The sequence below is a fragment of the Anabrus simplex genome, chromosome 5 (genome assembly GCF_040414725.1).
Source record: "Anabrus simplex isolate iqAnaSimp1 chromosome 5, ASM4041472v1, whole genome shotgun sequence".
Classification (NCBI taxonomy): domain Eukaryota; kingdom Metazoa; phylum Arthropoda; class Insecta; order Orthoptera; family Tettigoniidae; genus Anabrus; species Anabrus simplex.
The window spans coordinates 454,326,862-454,346,713 of NC_090269.1; the positions used below are offsets into that span (position 1 = coordinate 454,326,862).

General features: G+C 42.1%; 1 protein-coding gene across 2 annotated transcripts in view; it reads left to right on the top strand.

The window, feature by feature from the left end:
- LOC136875119 (zinc finger protein 782) overlaps positions 1 to 13,310 on the top strand; it is a 183,997-nt gene extending 170,687 nt beyond the window's left edge. The window contains exon 6 of one of the 2 annotated variants that reach the window (XM_067148860.2): positions 13,005 to 13,310. In XM_067148860.2, the coding sequence (XP_067004961.2) occupies positions 13,005 to 13,035 (31 nt within the window). In that variant the 3' untranslated portion in view covers positions 13,036 to 13,310. Of the gene's footprint in view, positions 1 to 8,224; positions 10,612 to 13,004 lie in introns of those variants that run through there. The other variant, XM_067148859.2, reaches the window with a different exon arrangement.
- Positions 13,311 to 19,852: the final 6,542 nt, after the last annotated feature.

Consider the following 19,852-nt stretch of genomic DNA (forward strand, 5'->3'; position numbering starts at 1 on the left):
GTCCAACAATTTGATGTAGCAACTGCATACTTAAATGGAATTGTTGAAGAGGAAATCTTTTTGGAAGTACCAAACTACACCAGAGAAATACTCGAATTCATCGTACAGGAAAGTAATGCAACATCCGAGATCGTAGCTGAAGCCAAGAGGATGCTGAAGATGTTAAACAAGGAGTGTATGTGCCGTATTAAAAAGGCTACGGCTTGAAGCTGTTGGCACCGACGCTTGAACGAGCCCTGGTGTCAAACCATCGCCCGGCGATTCGAGCGTCTATGTGAAGGGCATTTTACTTTTGTCACGGAACTCGAGAGAAATTGACCAGGTCCACAAATTTCTATTGTTTGAGGTCAAAGACCTAGGAGACATTAAGTACTGTCTCGAGATGAATCCCGTATCCCCTAGAAATAACGGTTACGTTATGGACATCTTTGATCGCTTTCGAATGTCTGATTGCAAGCCCGTGGCCACACCAATTGAAGCTGGATTTAGACTGTCAAAATCAAATACTTGGTCCCCTACAGAGAGTCTTCATGCCCTAAGTCCTTTAAACACAGTTTCAAAATGTACAGTCTCTTCAATTACAAAATTCACAAAACGAAATAATGTTCCACGGCTCGACAGACCGATATTAACAGCGAATAAGCTTTCGCTTACACGCGAAATTAGAGTTCACAGAGAAGGCTTTCAACACTCGTATTACATACTTTCAAAACCCCGGTCCTAAGCCGGGCAGAGTAACGAGCGACGACGATGTGCTCGATCGCACACACACTGGGGACCTCCTTTTATTGCCCAAGGTCTGACGGCGAGACTGGAAATATGAGCATCTTAAAAAATTCGTATCTAGGCCATCCTTCCGCCGACATTGTGGGTGGTAGCATTTGTCGACCAGGCCTGCAAGGTGACGTTCCCCAAATTACGATTTAACCTTCCGTTCGTGATGAAATGACGTGTGACGTCACTTGGCCTTGGCTGGCACTCCGTAGCAGCGCTCGCTTTCATGTGATGCCTGCGCGCTCGGCGCTCGATTTGAATCCATAGCGCGTTCCTCTCGCAGGGCATCATGTTGTTCATAAATCAATCGATTCTTTGTTCTTCGATTTATTTATGAGGGAGGCGAATTCTAACGGTGCAAATCACGTTACAAGGTGATAACTGTATTATTATTATTATTATTATTATTATTATTATTATTATTATTATTATTATTAATGTTCAATTCAATTCTGCAAAAATTATCGCTTGCGTGATTGCATTTAATTTATTGTATGTATATGTGTGTGTGTGTGTGTGTGTGTGTGTGTGTGTGTGTGTGTGTGTGTGTGTGTGTGTGAATATTAGCATTTAACCATGTAAAGTAAGACTTGCTACATAATACCATATATGGATATGCTTTGTAATAAGTTTTGACATTGCAATACTACTAGCGTAACTGCCGAGTCATCGCTGTCATTGTGTGCATTTAGCTGTGAGCTCACTTTTGAAGATACCTACAGCCGCCCCAGGCAATTTCACTATTGCACGTAACATTTGGAGCCAGGTGGGAGGAATATAATTGTAATTTCTGGAGATTGCGTGTGTCAACTAAAGATTATAAATACTAGGACCAGCGCCTTATAGCGTCAGTTAAAGGGATGGAGAGGCCTCAGTCGGTCAGTTAGTTGAAGTCATATGGACGGATTCCATATGGAGTCATATGGATACTTAGTTGTAAGTGAAACAAAAAGGATACATCACCAAATTAGGCTTGATACACCTACAGCAAAACACCAACTCAAAGGAATACGTCGTAATTACACTCAAAGTGTTGAAGGTATAGTAAAGTGAACCAGTGAGGGATACTTTTCTTGTATATAAGTTTAAAATGTCCGGTCGAGAAGAATTCAAATTTAATGCCGAGTTTATTTCAGTTGTAATGTCATAATTTTATATTCTCATCTGCTTTATCGCAGCAGGTCTTGCTATTTTTCTATACAATTTAAGAGTATATTTTGTTCTATCAAATTAATTTATCGTTTTATTTCAATGGTAGAAGTAGATAACGTCGAATTTAGTGGGGAAACAAAACGATAATCTCCTTTTCCCAGAATCTATATGGTATGTTATTACCCCACACCCTAGAGATATTCAAGATTCTCATTCTATTATTGCTGCACGGAGTTGTAGCTGGCGCCATCAAATAGTGTATGTGTAAGTAATCAGGTAAGAACCAAGTGTGAATACAAGGTCCGACGATTGTGTATTTTATTTAATGAATATTAATTTTCATATTGTTCATTTTAATTCAGATTTATATGGTTTTAAAGTAACTAAGCGAGTCAGGAACGTCTCAGCGGCTATGTTCATTAACATACTTGATGTCACTTAATCATTGAAGACTGAGTCTAACCATCGCCATGTGGTTCTCCCTTTTTCATACGCTTCCTGGCCACATCTGTACTTCTATTTAACTTGTTAGATTCAACTGCAGCACCAAAGCTAGTTTATGCGTACAGCTTCATCCATCGAGTTTGCACATAACATAGCTTTTATCTGCTCATTTCAAATACCCTCGTACCATTGTTGCCACTTGACAGTAACACCAGTGGCTTATCTTAATTTGTGATGTGTTTATTCTAACATGAATAAGTCATCCTGAGTGCATCCAGCATTCACTCCCAAACGGGGAAGTTTTTCTGAAGAGTGACCAGTGTAAAGATAGTCATTCGCAACGTCTTGTAGAAGAAGGGATTCAGCATCTACAAAGGCATGCATCGGCTCTCATACTTTGACAGCAGTCAGTGCTCTGATATTGCATATACGCCGTCTTCTCCTCATGAATACATTCCAAAATCCTGAAAAATCACCAAAAGAAGTTGGCACATCCAATGATTATATCTATTAGACGCTGTCAGTTCTGCTGGGTGAAATTCCATCTTGAATCAAAAACCGTTATTGGCTTCGTGATGGGTCACAGAGGGACGTTCCTTTAATTTCTGGTTATTTCTGCAATTTGTTTAGACCTATAATCACAATGCCCAGAGTTTGGTTTAGGAACTGTGCTTATCCTTCATTTCATTGATTTTACCCAGACTGTAAGAAGATCAGATTTTTGAATGCTCTACTTTAAAATGCATCTCTTCAAGTACTCCCTACCTCTATGGCAACTTACGAGTACTAGAGGATGATTTTAACTCTGGGATACTTAGTACTTTATTTCATAAAACTCTTATTTTGTTCAATCCAAAATTATGTCATATCAGCAGAAATATATTTTGAAATGTGATTAGTTCAGAAGTTGTATATGAGTCTTGTGAGTTAATGTGGAATTAGCTACAGAGTCTTTATCCCATGCTTATCTGAGCACTGAGGTAAACAGTGTTTTGGTAGGTACTCAGCTCATCTTCACTGTTAGCATTAAGAGACATGAAAGAGAATGTTGTTATTTGTTTTTTCACTAGTGATACTGTCAGCAAGGTACATTGGTAAATTTTCAAAGCACATTTGAAAATGCTCAACTGTCAAAGGCAATATATACAGTATGTACTTCAGTTGAGTTGTCTGTGTGAGTGAATGATGCTATAGCCACATGACCCATATTGCTCGTCCAGTGATGTAGTCTCAGCTACTTTGCTGTAAGTTTTCGTATGGCGGGATTGCTTCCTATACAGCAGTAATCAGTGAGATTAGTGCATTTCATGACTTCTAAGGAAGTGTTGAACAGTATAGTTTCAAGTCATGTATCTTTCTAAATGTAATTGGCAGTGAGATAATGATGAGGCTGAATTGCGGAGACTGAAGCGCAATATCATAACATGATAGAATGCATATCTACAGGCTGAGGTGGAATATTTTCTAGACTTAATGTTGTTGGGTTTTATTTTTTCTATCTGTTTTTTCAATCTGATTATCCATTCAATGAGGTTGATGGGTTTTCTATGGTCATATGGGAATGGTATGACAACACACGTGCTGGAAGAATGTTACCCCTTACAGGTCTCACCCTGTAAGAAGCAAGTATATATGTTTTGCAGTTGTCGACATCAGGGGTTTGTGTTGAGCTATAAATAAAGTTATTATTGTTACTTGGCTTTGTATCCTTCATTGATGGGTTACCTCCTATTGGTATAAGTGACAGAGCATGTCAACTGACAATAGTAATCAGTGTAATGTTAAGTGTTACGGACTGATCACATTTTTTCTTCAAGCTTGGTGATAACAGAGCAACCTTCTCCCTTGAGATCGCCTTTTGTCTCATTATTGGAGTGATGTTATTTTCCTTCTTATTTCGATAGTCTTATTTATTATCATCGTCCTGGTGAATAGTGGGTCCAGTGGATTTGCAGCTTACTTACACAATAACAACCATTTCCATGATTATTAGCTAGTTGATGACAATGACCAGTGCTGGGCTGAGTCGCTCAGATGGTTGATGCGCTGGCCTTCTGACTCCACCTACGCCAGCCTCGTGTTGGTAGATTTACGGACACAAAATAACTCCTCTTGGACAAAATTCTGGCACCTTACCATCTGCAGAAACCATAAGAATAGTTAGTGGGATGTAAAGTCAATAGTATTATTACAATAACCAATGAACAATCGAGGCTATCTCGTCGGCAATGCTTACTGATAAACTATAATAAAGCTTGTGTGATTTACACAAGCGATCTTTGGTACTACGACCATATCATCCCAGCCTATAATGAACTTGGCTGGTTATCACTAACATCTGCACTTCGCATTCTTCACAAAAATTTCTCTATATCGTCTCCTCCTTGTAATCCTTTTCATTTTAACTGGTCATCAATGTCTATGCTATCGGACAATACAATACAAAAACTCTTTTGTCATTTTTACATCACGACTGTGGAATAACCCACCTAGCTCAGGGGACTGCTAGTGTCAGATATCTCCTCAACAACAACCGAATTTTCTAAATTGTAAATTGTTAGCAGTAGCAATTCCAAGTAGTAATTTGTTTATTTGATGCTGCAATACAGTAAGGATTCTGTTGCATATATTTATATTTTTGCAGTTTGTTATTCCTCCGTGATTATCATCTTTCTCATCACCACCTATCCCTTCATTATCAACATTATTTTTATTGAGATTTCAATAAGTAATTAGTTGTAATTTTTATTCCTTCTTATTGCAAATACATTTCATCGCATAATCCTAGGAAGAGAGGGTCAAATTGCCCTGATTTTGCCAGAATAAATAAGTCTAATCTAGATCTAATCTGTGAAGTGATGTATGATGCGTTTTTATATTATTACGTCCAAAGATGTAACAATTCTCTTAACCCTTATTCTGTTTACAGTTAGCCATATTTATAATCATTTTTAGTTTCTTCTTTGTTCATATGCCTAAAGCTGTGCCCTTTCTGCAGTTCTTTAGCAGTTCATACAGCTATCACTAAAGAACCTGTGATCCACACCTCGTTCTCATGGCACTGAGAAGGGTTTTTGGCAGTCGATAAAGTGATAAGCCTTCTTGAATAAGACGAATTCCATTGCAGTGTTAGTCTCCTTGCCATTTCAGTTATAGAATGCTCTTGAGGTTTTTAGATCTGCCTGAAACCCGAACGGACTCTCATATTCACTGAATATGTTTGCACTGCCTCTCTGCATTCTCATGTAGGATCCTGCAGAGTAATGTATGAGCTATTATTAGAAGTGATATGCCCCAGTAGTTCCTAACATAATTTCGGTCAACTTTCTCCTGTGATGAGTGTATAGGATATGTTTTCCAGTCATTAGGTATCCTGCTGATCTTCCAGCAGTCAAGTAGGATCAAGTGTATGGTCTTGAAAATTGCTCTGCTACAAGCTTTCAGAACTATGGCAATAATGCCATCTTCTCTGGGCAACCTTTAGTTCTAGAGGCATTTGATTGCAGTTGTGGCTTGCTGCAGAATTGGTACTTCAGATGGCATGTGGATCTCTGATAGATCTATTATATGTAGCCTTTGCTGAAGCTTTCGGAATTTTGAAAATAAGAAATGGTGAATCAGTGTATACCTGGGGACTACCGCGTTGAAGTCCTTGCAGAAGTTCCTGGTGTTGTTTAGCCGTGTCCAATTTTGATAGTTTTCATCAATCATAACATCTCTTGACATGCCTGTCTGTCTGATACCGGGCGAGTTGGCCGTGCGGTTAGGAGCGCGCAGTTGTGAGCTCGCATCCGGGAGATAGTGGGTTCGAACCCCGCTGTCGGCAGTCCTGAAGGTGGTTTTCCCTGGTTTCCCATTTTCATGCCTGGCAAATGCTGGGGCTGTACCTTTAATAAGGCCACGGTCGCTTCCTTCCCATTCCTAGGCCTTTCCTCTCCCATCGTCGCCGTAAGACCTATCTGTGTCGGTGCGACGTAAAGCAACTAGCTAGACATGTCTGATGGTCTTACTTGAGATTTCTACGCTGTAGTTAAATCCTTCCAGTCTTCCTCTCACCTAGTTGAGTTCCATTTCATCTGGGCCGGGCTGAGGGCTTAGACGGTTAAGGCGCTGGCCTTCTGACCCCAACTTGGCAGGTTCGATCCTGGCTCAGTCCGGTGGTATTCGAAGGTGCTCAAATACGTCAGCCTCGTGTCGGTAGATTTACTGGCACGGAAAAGAACTCCTGCGGGACTAAATTCCGGCACCTCGGCGTCTCCGAAAACCGTAAAAGAGTAGTTAGTGGGACGTAAAACAAATAACATTACATTTCATCTGGCTTGCTCATGGACTACACGGTCACATTCAATTTTTCACCACGTTGCTTCCTTCAAGATTGTTTGAGGTTAATGGTAGATTTGCAGATCCTGGACTTCAGAGTGTTCCAGTCACTAATTTCACTTTGAAAATGTCAGTTTTAAAGCATCTTTTACTGTCAAGAAGGAATTGAGGATAAGTTATTGGTGGTGCTACATTAGATAGCACTTATAATTTGGGGAACTATTTCTGGTGAACTACTTTAAACACTTGCCCACTTAGCCAAGTGTCTGTGGAAAGCCAGCACATGGAAGATCATTTTCAGACCCATAGGTTGTAAAGAAATGGTCAGAGTCCACCTTGGTGATAACAGAGCAACCTTCTCCCTTAAGATCGCCTTTTGTCTTTTTCATGCCTTATTGAATTCTCACAGTCATGATAACTTTTACTGTGTTTTGCACTGACCACTGCATGGTCTATCTTGAATGAACCAACTTAGGAGTTCGATGGTTGCCAAGTGGTCTGGTATCACTGCCTTCTTGGAAACACTGTAGATATAAACAGATTTCGTGCAACCTATACTGTTCAATTGGAGGCTTAATCGTTGTGCATTTATGTGTTTTTATAAGGTCATATCATGTCGCGATATATTCGTTCTTTCCCCAGATTAATATTGAAGTTTCCTATGATGTCACAGCCTGCTGATGGGGAATCTTGTAGTTCAGGTCTTCGAGCTTCTGCAAGATAATTTTGCTTTTCTAGTGTTTCTCTTATTGTCGTATTTGATAGATATGTACCCTTCTGACAGGTAGTATCAACTGTTTCTGTATCTGAAGGCTAGCATGGAGATATTCTCAAGGAGATGTAAACCCAGTGATGACATCCATCAAGTTTTGTCGTATATGATTGCTGTTCCAAAGGCATTTGAACCTGTTTGTTCTTGGATTCTGTTTCCCCTTAAAAATTCTATAACTGACATAAAAGCGATCTTATCTGTAAATCTCGTTTCATAACCAGTTATAGAATTTTGTGATTATGCATGAAATGAGTAACTAGCTTGAGCTTACCATCTCGCAAATGTTTTGAATATATATTTTCCGAAACTGTGTGATTTGTTTAAGTTTAAATTTTATGTTGATAAAATTGGAGCACTCCACACGATGAAGGCCTCTTCAATACTGCATCTATGTCATTGCTCTCTACCGTAAAGGGATTTAGTAAGGGTCAAAGGCACGAATCTGCAGGATTTGGTGATCTTAATTTTATTCAACAGTGTTGGTGAGTGTTACACAGAGGATATATATGAAATGTCATTTTTTCTGTAATGTTTCCTCTTCAGCAACACCTCTTACTGTCGCCATTGCATTTTACAGTATTTGACATGTTTGCCTTACAAACATCTTTCTGCCTGTTTGCCTACTCCCTGTGGAGTAAAGTTGTTCAGGTGTTCTTTTTGTGGCGAAGTTACCTTTTAATATGATGAGAAATACTTCAGTACTACGTTCAGTTTTATTTTTCTCTATTCCTCAGAAATAGTGACAAGTATTTTCTATTTCAGTGTGGACAACATTGCGGTATTGGCAAAAGGACCGGCGGATATACAGGATGTGGATTCAGGCGATGATATTTGCTCCCAGGCACTGGAAGCCCAAAGTGGGCTGATCTGTGATTTGCAAACTGATACTGGAGAACAACCGTGCTGTTGCAGTGAAAGCGACAAGGAAGGGCAATCCCACAGTAGCGAGTGCATTAGCAGTTTTTCTCGACCGCCTCAACTTCAGAAGAGTGAAATGTTATCAAACGCAATCACGTGTCTTGGAGACCTTATATCATCGAAGAATACGAAACTCTGTGTCTGTTGTAATGACTGCGGAAAAATGTTCTCTTGCAAATCTGACTTAAGAAAACATCTCGTATCTCATTCTGATGAACGGCCGATTGTGTGTGATAAATGTGGCAGTATGTTTTCTCGGATGAATTCTCTTCAAAGCCACATGAAAACCCACACCGGTGAACGGCCGCACAGTTGCAATCTCTGTGCTAGAAGCTTTTATGATAGTTCAGCTCTGAAAAAACATATGCTCACGCATACCGGCCAGCGTCCGCACCTTTGCAAGGAATGTGGTAGTTCGTTTTCCCAGAACAGTACCCTTAAAAAGCACATGTTAACCCATACTGGTGAGCGACCGCATCGTTGTAATGAGTGTGGAAAGACGTATTCAATGAAGGCTACTCTTAAAAGTCATGTCCTTACTCATACCGGCGAACGTCCACATGTATGTCAGGAATGTGGCAGGGCTTTCTCACAGAAAACGCCTCTTAAAAGTCATATGCTCTCACATACTTCAGCACGGCCGTACAAATGTGGTGTGTGTTCGAGTGCTTTCTCTATTAAGTCTTATCTTTCTAGACACATGCGTATTCATTCCACAAGCCGCCAAACCAAGTAGCTCAGGCGCAGAGTGCTGCTTAGTTGATTTTGTTCCGAATCGGTCGGGTGTATATGCAGGTAGTGAAGTACGTCTGCCTCTTGTCGATATAGTTACAGGTATATTTAACTATTCCTGTGGGACAAATGCTCAGCAGAGAACGGCCACAATTGTTGTACGAATATGGTATGACTTTCTCGTATGTGTATGTTAGGTATTCAGCCCGAATGCTGGTTTGATCCTCAACAGGTTCACCATTAGCTGTCATAGATGGCCTAGGTGTCACTGAAGAGGCGTACTAGGGCAATGAAGAGTGAGGTAGTTTCCCCGTTGCTTTCCTCACATGACTTACTCACTGCAGTGTTTTCATAAGGTTTGTATGGGAAATTCACTGTGCTGAATGACCATACATCTGTAGGAAATGTCTGATGTTAAAATGCACCTCCCTTTCTCGGATGTTTTGACATATCTGTTTACTGAAAATGAAAACCCTCAGCCTGTTTCCAGTCATTTGACAGGGTCAGGAGTGGAATGTTCGAAGCCCCATCTAGCGGCAAGGATAGGAATTGTGCCGGCTGCTGAAGCCAGTCGCACTCCTCTAGGGCAACGACTAATGAATGACAGATGAAATGACATTGTAGAGTGCTGCTGGAATGAATCAAAGGGAAAACTGGAGTACCTGGAGATAATCCTCTCCTACCTCTGCTTTGCCCAGCACAAATCTCACGTGGCGTGGCCGAGATTTGAACCACGGAACTCAGCAGTGTGAAGCTGGCGCGCTGCTGTCTGAGCCATGAAGGCTCACGTATATCTTTTTACTGATATGGAAAAGAGCCTCCCCATAGCAGGTTTTGCGAGAGGCTGCTCAGGCACTGGCAGTGTGTTTGTGCACCAACCTCATTTCAATGGCCTTCTCTCCAGTCACAGTTGCTCATGTGCTCCTCTTGTGGAAATACCTTGGATAGCAAAATGAGATCTCTCAGATTGTCAGAACAAAGGAGCAAAAGTTGACTTTTCTTTATTGGGTTTCATATTTATTTTATTGGTGTTAACCTAAATTGGTAACTGACGCGATATATCACACGCCAGAATAAATTAAATCCTTCTGTACATGTAAACACAGTAATTTCTTGCTCTATCAGTGCTGAAAGTTATGTCATATTAATTGTGAAATTGTCTTACTTCTAAGATATATGGTCACCTTCAATGTTTATTATCATGAGGTGGCACTAGGAACCCTCATGGTTCATTTTGCATAAATTGTTTGTGGAATGTGTAGGAATCAGCATGCTTCAGTTGATTAGAAATTGAAATATTGGATGATTTGAATCCATGTGAGAAAAGCAACACAGATGCAATGGCAACCTTTTATTGTAGGGCCCACGAGAGTTGAAGTCTAACAGGTGAGCGGCGAAAGCTGTAACTATGAAGTACGCTGCGTTGTCATAGTTACCTCCATTTGCGGCCTACCACCCTTTCACTTGGGCTGAGTGTTTAATAAAACATATAGACCTAGGCCTGATGAATTAATTTACCCTTGACCGGTTCCTGAGCTCATGTTAATAATTCCGGCATTTTAGAAAGAACACGACATTATCGATATATATATAAAAGATTTCATAATCACTAACAAAAACACCAGTTTCTGACAATAACCTCAACAAATGCACATGTTAATTACAGTATAGAACAACACTACCAACATCAATAGTTTTTTATTATTTAACGCCAATTGTTAATGGTATCTGTACAATTCAGGAATAAACTATGGTATAATAAACACAATAGGAAGACGATACTTCATCTAGAAAAGAAATCAGTCAGAATATGAATGAAATGAAATGTATGGCTTTTAGTGCCGGGACATCCCAGGACGGGTTCGGCTCGCCAGGTGCAGGTCTTTCTATTTGACACCCGTAGGTGACCTGCGCGTCGTGATGAGGATGAAATGATGATGAAGACAACACATACACCCAATCCCCGTGCCATTGGAATTAACCAATTAAGGTTAAAATCCCCGACCCGGCCGGGAATCGAACCCGGGACCCTCTGAACCGAAGGCCAGTACGCTGACCGTTCAGCCAACGAGTCGGACAGAATATGAATGACTAATGGAATTAAGAAGACATTTAGACTTTCTTCCGTAATTGCTCAGAAAATAGCAATAAAATGTACAGACATGTAATGTACACAAAGCACTGAACCGAAATATTTTTTTAAATACTCACTGCTCTGCCGACAGCAGTCAGTCATGTAGAAGAGGCTCTATCCCATCCATATCCTCTCCTGTACTATCCTGCTCGTTACTTGTCACCTCTTTCGAGTAAATGAAACCTTCCATTAATTCCCCTGTACTTGAAACCAATTTTGTGTAATAATCTCTGCAGAGACGTTCTTTCTCCACGAGATAACTTACGGTACTCCGTTTCAGAGAGGACAATAATTTCTTAACAGTGGGATGCTCCCGCCTAATTTAATAATCATACGCATGGCGACGAATAGCATCCTCCTGGAATGAATCAATGCTCGTAATATTCGCGCATCTAGGCCTATTTTTACCTGGAGTTGTTAATTTCTCTGCAGGGGAAGTGAATTTCACCTTTGAGACCTGAACTTTGTTGAAAGGTATTATAGGAGATCCTGTTTCCTTAATACTGTCTGCTTCCCTTTCAAAGAAATCCCGCATTGACACAATCATTTCTCTTCCCTGGCTTCGAACAGTCACACCTCGGCCAGTTGTATTTTTTGGCGTTTCTTTTGACTTGGAAGTCATTGTTAAACACTCAAAAGAACCGATCAAATAAAACTACACGTATTCTTAACGAATGATGGAGTACTTCACACTAACACTATAGTCACACTACAAGACCGCTAACATCTACATTCGAACAAAACTAGGAAAACTGAACAACTAGCCACTGATAAACGTAAAGAAATAAACTAATGCCTAACATAATATTCTGAAAACAAACACATTAAGCAGCAACAACTAGCACAGCTAAAACAGTACCATTCGGAATAACATCACAAAAGCGACTGAGAGCAAGCCAACCCACCTGGTGATAGCGTCCTAAAATGTTGCTACTCTGGTATCGTTGCCATAGCAACAGACCATTTTCGAGCAGATTTAGTCAACTTTTTCTCGCCGGTGGCGCTAAACGTCAGACTTCAACTCTCGTGGGCCCTACTGTAGAAGTCAGATTTAGGAATGTAACAATGTGCTGAGCTGATAAAGTGAAATAAAGGAGATTTCAAAATAAAACTTGGTAATCAAATGCTGGAGATACCTTCATGAAAATGATGACTGATGAGTGACATCAGACAATAGTGGTCTCTTCTCTGTCTTGGAGATTTTAAGTTCTGTAATTGTTTTGAAAACTTGCCTATGACCGGGCGGGTTGGCAGGGCGGTTAGGGGTGCGCAGTTTTGAGCTTGCATCTGGGAGATAATGGGTTTGAATCCCACTGTTGGCAGCCCTGAAGATCGTTTTCTGTGGCTTTCTATTTTCACACCAGAAAAATGCTGGGGGGGCTGTACCTTAATTAAGGCCACAGCTGCTTCCTTCCAACTCCTAGGCCTTTCCTAACACATAGTCACCATAAGACCTATCTGTGTCGGTGCAACGTAAAGCCACTAGGAAAGAAACTTGCCTATGTGTAAACGTTTCATACTTTGTATGTTGCATATTTGATTTTGGCAAGCATATCTTCATTTTTCTCAAGGGGCTCAAGTTTATCTTCATGTTGAAACTTTTCTGCCTTCTATACAATGAAATCATTTGTTACTTTCCTACCAGTTTCACTGTATTACATTTACTTTTAAAATTGTGATTAAATTTGTCATTGGCACATTCCTTTATATTTCTGATCTGTAAAATGTTTTATTAAGTTGTTCCTTTCTTGTTTTCAGAGATGCCCTAAAAACAGTCCAAGGTTCGTAATGTTTGTGAGATGAAAAATATAGCTTTTAGTACTCTTACTTTTGCAGTAGCATATATTAGGAACAAGCTTAAATTCACAATAAATATATCAATGGCTTTAAAATAACTCATCTGTTCGGAATTTCTTTCTGCTAGTGAGTATATAATTCAAGGCTATAACATTTTTTTATCATTGAGCATTCTGGAATGTTTGATTTAATTATTTCCCTGATTATTTTCCTATTATAGTTGAAGACAGAGATATTTTTGATCAGACAAGAAATGTATTCTTAAGATCATTTGAGGGATTACTTGTTTCAGCATTATCTAGATAATGTTATTTCTTGTTGGCTGATCTTTAATACTTGTATAATAATATTTATCTGCCCCTGAGATATTTCCAAGAAGAACCTCGCTCTTTGAATTGACTAAAATGTTTACATCAATGTATGATAAGTAGGAAAATTTGATTCTTGTATATCCCTAAGTGTTCGTTTTCCCATCAACTTAAATAAAATCACTTGTATCTGAATTTGTAGCACCATATTATCACATATCCAAGTAATTACAGCGACATTTGTTACGCGACCAGGGACCAATCAACACAAGCAATAAATACAACAACCACACTTACCATATCTGTCCCCAACATAAGTACTGTCTTAAAATGTGAAAACGAAGTAGGCCAGAGGCGGCAAACCATTTAAGTAAAATACTGATCAAATAACACGTCCAAGTTTTAGAGAACCAAACTTTCATTAAATGAAAGAACTTAAAATATTTGAAAAGCATAAGTCCCACAAGACACAAAGAAAATATATTTTTAAATACATGTAGGGCAAGAAAATCCTTGTTAAGATAAAAGAATATACATTTTTTCACACACTGGTATCCCATTAACTATCAATCAATCGCAATGAAATTTTAATCCATAACTTCACTTGGTATATAACCAATTAATCAGGGAGGAAGATTGTTTACACTAATTATTCAATGATATCCGGAAAAGTTGTCTGCAGTCCCTGAATGAAAATAGTTTCTTTATGAACTGTCTTTAGTTATCCGAAATGAAAGTAGCCACGATGTATCACTTAAATGAGTTCTAGCAAAGGAGGAACGTCAGAATAGTAAAAATCAGAATAAGCATTTCAGTTACAGAACCAGTTAATACTCGCAAGAAACTACTTATTAAATATCCAAATTATAACAGAGAAAACCCCGACATTAGTTCAACACTGCAAGCCATCGCATTACCAAGTTAACCCACATACAGCATAAAAAAAACGATCGTCAAGAATTAATTCAACAGAACGAACGCACGTCAAATGTCAAAACAGGGGTACACCCACTAACAGATTCGAAGTGAAACCATAGCAGCAAAGTCACATGACCAGAGAGAAAAATGTTTGACATAAACAACTAAGTTAGTCCTAAGAAACGGTTTTCAACTCCCTACACTTACAATTCAATTAGGTAGTACAAAGCATGTTTTCTAAGTAAGTTCCGTTTTTAAATATGGCCGTTGCAGAACTTCGGTTGTCATACAAAGCATGCGCGCTCGGTATGTACATCTGTAGTCTAGCCAGAAACGCCATTATGGAAGCATTCGGCCGTATTTACGTTTCTTTGTGCGTATCGAAAATGCGTCTGACAATTAACGGTACCGCCGAGTGCGAAGTACGCGCTTTGATTCGTTTTGTAAATTCAAAAGACGTGAAATCTGTTGAAAATCAACGATAGATTAGTGAAGTGTATGGAGAACACAGTATAAGCGAAGGAATGGTAAGAAAATGGGTTAGAGCATACTAATGTCCACGACGAGAAGCATAGTGGGCGACCATCTGTCATTACTGACTACCACTTGTTCCTGCTCTTGGAAAAGCATTTTAGAGGTCGGCATCATGGCGGTGACGACGATCTAAGAACGACCGTGCTGCAGTGGCTCGCTTATCAGGTGACAGATTTACATGAGGATGGAACTCGGACGCTGGTTTCACCGTGCTGCAGTGGCTCGCCTATCAGGTGACAGATTTACATGAGGATGGAACTCGGACGCTGGTTTCACCGTGCTGCAGTGGCTCGCTTATCAGGTGACAGATTTACATGAGGATGGAACTCGGACGCTGGTTTCACCGTGCTGCAGCGGCTCGCTTATCAGGTGACAGATTTGTATGAGGATGGAATTCAGAAGCTGGTTTCACCATTCTGCAGCGGCTCGCTTATCAGGTGACAGATTTGTATGAGGATGGAATTCAGAAGCTGGTTTCACCGTGCTGCAGCGGCTCGCTTATCAGGTGGCAGACTTGTATGAGGGTGGAATTCAGAAGCTGGTTTCACCGTGCTGCAATGGCTCGCTTATCAGGTGACAGATTTACATGAGGATGGAACTCGGACGCTGGTTTCACCGTGCTGCAGCGGCTCGCTTATCAGGTGACAGATTTGTATGAGGATGGAATTCAGAAGCTGGTTTCACCGTGCTGCAGCGGCTCGCTTATCAGGTGGCAGATTTGTATGAGGATGGAATTCAGAAGCTGGTTTCACCGTGCTGCAGCGGCTCGCTTATTAGGTGGCAGATTTACATGAGGATGGAATTCAGAAGCTGGTTTCACCATTCTGCAGTGGCTCGCTTATCAGGTGGCAGATTTGTATGAGGATGGAATTCAGAAGCTGGTTTCACCATTCTGCAGTGGCTCGCTTATCAGGTGGCAGATTTGTATGAGGATGGAATTCAGAAGCTGGTTTCACCGTGCTGCAATGGCTCGCTTATCAGGTGACAGATTTACATGAGGATGGAACTCGGACGCTGGTTTCACCGTGCTGCAGCGGCTCGCTTATCAGGTGACAGATTTGTATGAGGATGGAATTCAGAAGCTGGTTTCACCGTGCTGCAGCGGCTCGCTTATCAGGTGGCAGATTTGTATGAGGATGGAATTCAGAAGCTGGTTTCACCATTCTGCAGTGGCTCGCTTCTCAGGTGGCAGATTTGTATGAGGATGGAATTCAGAAGCTGGTTTCACCATTCTGCAGTGGCTCGCTTATCAGGTGGCAGATTTACATGAGGATGGAATTCAGAAGCTGGTTTCACCGTGCTGCAATGGCTCGCTTATCAGGTGACAGATTTACATCAGGATGGAACTCGGACGCTGGTTTCACCGTGCTGCAGCGGCTCGCTTATCAGGTGACAGATTTGTATGAGGATGGAATTCTGAAGCTGGTTTCACCGTGCTGCAGCGGCTCGCTTATCAGGTGACAGATTTACATGAGGATGGAATTCAGAAGCTGGTTTCACCGTGCTGCAGTGGCTCGCTTATCAGGTGACAGATTTACATGAGGATGGAACTCGGACGCTGGTTTCACCGTGCTGCAGCGGCTTGCTTATCAGGTGCCAGATTTACATGAGGATGGAATTCAAAAGCTGGTTTCACCATTCTGCAGTGGCTCGCTAATCAGGTGGCAGATTTACATGAGGATGGAACTCGGACGCTGGTTTCACCGTTCTGCAGTGGCTCGCTAATCAGGTGGCAGATTTACATGAGGATGGAATTCAGAAGCTGGTTTCACCATTCTGCAGTGGCTCGCTTATCAGGTGGCAGATTTGTATGAGGATGGAATTCTGAAGCTGGTTTCACCGTGCTGCAGCGGCTCGCTTATCAAGTGGCAGATTAGTATGAGGATGGAATTCAGAAGCTGGTTTCACCGTGCTGCAGCGGCTCGCTTATCAGGTGGCAGATTTACATGAGGATGGAATTCTGAAGCTGGTTTCACCGTGCTGCAGCGGCTCGCTTATCAAGTGGCAGATTTGTATGAGGATGGAATTCAGAAGCTGGTTTCACCGTGCTGCAGCGGCTCGCTTATCAGGTGGCAGATTTGTATGAGGATGGAATTCAGAAGCTGGTTTCACCATTCTGCAGTGGCTCGCTTATCAGGTGGCAGATTTGAATGAGGATGGAATTCAGAAGATGGTTTCACCGTGCTGCAGCGGCTCGCTTATCAGGTGACAGATTTACATGAGGATGGAACTCGGACGCTGGTTTCACCGTGCTGCAGCGGCTCGCTTATCAGGTGCCAGATTTACATGAGGATGGAATTCAGAAGCTGGTTTCACCATTCTGCAGTGGCTCGCTTATCAGGTGACAGATTTACATGAGGATGGAACTCGGACGCTGGTTTCACCGTGCTGCAGCGGCTCGCTTATCAGGTGGCAGATTTACATGAGGATGGAACTCGGACGCTGGTTTCACCGTTCTGCAGTGGCTCGCTAATCAGGTGGCAGATTTACATGAGGATGGAATTCAGAAGCTGGTTTCACCATTCTGCAGCGGCTCGCTTATCAGGTGGCAGATTTGTATGAGGATGGAATTCAGAAGCTGGTTTCACCGTTCTGCAGTGGCTCGCTTATCAAGTGGCAGATTTACATGAGGATGGAATTCAGAAGCTGGTTTCACGATATGACAAGTGCCTTAATACGCTTGGAACTTATGTTGAGAAGTAGTTTAAGGTACAGGATTATAGGTAAAAAGGTATTTGTTTTAAAAATTGCATTACTTTCTTTTCTCCATCAAAACGGTATTTACTTAAAAATATGCCTCGTATTTCAGTAGATCAAGTCATAATGAAGAAACTGGTAAATTAATCCACCATCTACAATATACTGGAAACTCTTTCACAAATACAAGTCACACTTGTCCTAATGGTTTCGAACACTCTGCGTACTTTAATACATCATATACACTGACTGACAGTGACAATGCAGCACCAAGGAGGAGTGGTTCGAAAGGGATGAAAGTTGGGGAAAAAACAGAGACGGCACGGACGAATAATTGATGTTTATTTCAAACCGATATGCAGGTTACACAATGCGCACGGCATCGACTCGGTAGGATGTAGGACCACCGCGAGCGGCGATGCACGCAGAAACACGTCGAGGTACAGAGTCAATAAGAGTGCGGATGGTGTCCTGAGGGATGGTTCTCCATTCTCTGTCAACCATTTGCCACAGTTGGTCGTCCGTACGAGGCTGGGGCAGAGTTCGCAAACGGCGTCCAATGAGATCCCACACGTGTTCGATTGGTGAGAGATCCAGAGAGTACGCTGGCCACGGAAGCATCTGTACACCTCGTAGAGCCTGTTGGGAGATGCGAGCAGTGTGTGGGCGGGCATTATCCTGCTGAAACAGAGCATTGGGCAGCCCCTGAAGGTACGGGAGTGCCACCGGCCGCAGCACATGCTGCAGGTGGCGGTGGGCATTTAACGTGCCTTGAATACGCACTAGAGGTGACGTGGAATCATACGCAATTGTGCCCCAAACCATGATGCCGCGTTGTCTAGCGGTAGGGCGCTCCACAGTTACTGCCGGATTTGACCTTTCTCCACGCCGACGCCACACTCGTCTGCGGTGACTATCACTGACAGAACAGAAGCGTGACTCATCGGAGAACACGAAGTTCCGCCATTCCCTCATCCAAGTCGCTCTAGCCCGGCACCATGCCAGGCGTGCACGTCTATGCTGTGGAGTCAATGGTAGTCTTCTGAGCGGACGCCGGGAGTGCAGGCCTCCTTCAACCAATCGACGGGAAATTGTTCTGGTCGATATTGGAACAGCCAGGGTGTCTTGCACATGCTGAAGAATGGCGATTGACGTGGCGTGCGGGGTTGCCACCGCTTGGCGGCGGATGCGCCGATCCTCGCGTGCTGGCGTCACTCGGGCTGCGCCTGGACCCCTCGCACGTGCCACATGTCCCTGCGCCAACCATCTTCGCCACAGGCGCTGCACCGTGGACACATCCCTATGGGTATCGGCTGCGATTTGACGAAGCGACCAACCTGCCCTTCTCAGCCCGATCACCATACCCCTCGTAAAGTCGTCTGTCTGCTGGAAATGCCTCCGTTGACGGCGGCCTGGCATTCTTAGCTATAAACGTGTCCTGTGGCACACGACAACACGTTCTACAATGACTGTCGGCTGAGAAATCACGGTACGAAGTGGGCCATTCGCCAACGCCGTGTCCCATTTATCGTTCGTTACGTGCGCAGCACAGCGGCGCATTTCACATCATGAGCATACCTCAGTGACGTCAGTCTACCCTGCAGTTGGCATAAAGTTCTGACCACTCCTTCTTGGTGTTGCATTTGCTCTGTCAGTCAGTGTAGAACATGAATAATTTTAAAAAGGTTAGTCGAACAAAATATGTGAGCGGTAATTACATCAAAAAACCCCAAACTTACAAATCGAGGTGACCAAGGAGGTAATTACATTACAGTTTTAAAATCACTTTCTTAAGATCGGAGAGAAAAATTATACAGTATATGTCCACAACCAAATTTTGGTGCCCAAGCAGGGAACGATTCACAGTTCCATTTTAGGTTACAACTCACATTATGATTTTAGCACGGGGTCCCAGTAGAAGGAAAAGAATTACTTACGGTCTTGTAGAACTAAACTTTAAATAATAATAATTGGAGATGTGTATGGCATTGCGCCGGAGGGCAAATGCTCAACCAGGATCGTATACCATCCTCGATCCTTCTATATTTACCAACATTAACTAAAACGTTGACCAGCAGTAGCAAGGATAAATCTCTTCTTCACGACGATTGCAGAATAAAAGCTGAACTCTCGCGATTGTCGCCCAAAATTTAAGTTGATGAACGACTAGAGATAGTTCCATCGCAGCTGCCAGGTGGCAGCACACCATGTCAAACGAGCTCAATAAACCAGCGCAGCGGCGTACAAGAGAACTACGAGGCATCCACTGGCTACATTATAAGTTCGATAACGTGTAGATTAGGCCCCTAAGACCTAATTCACGCAGATGCAGATTCCAATTATACTGGATAC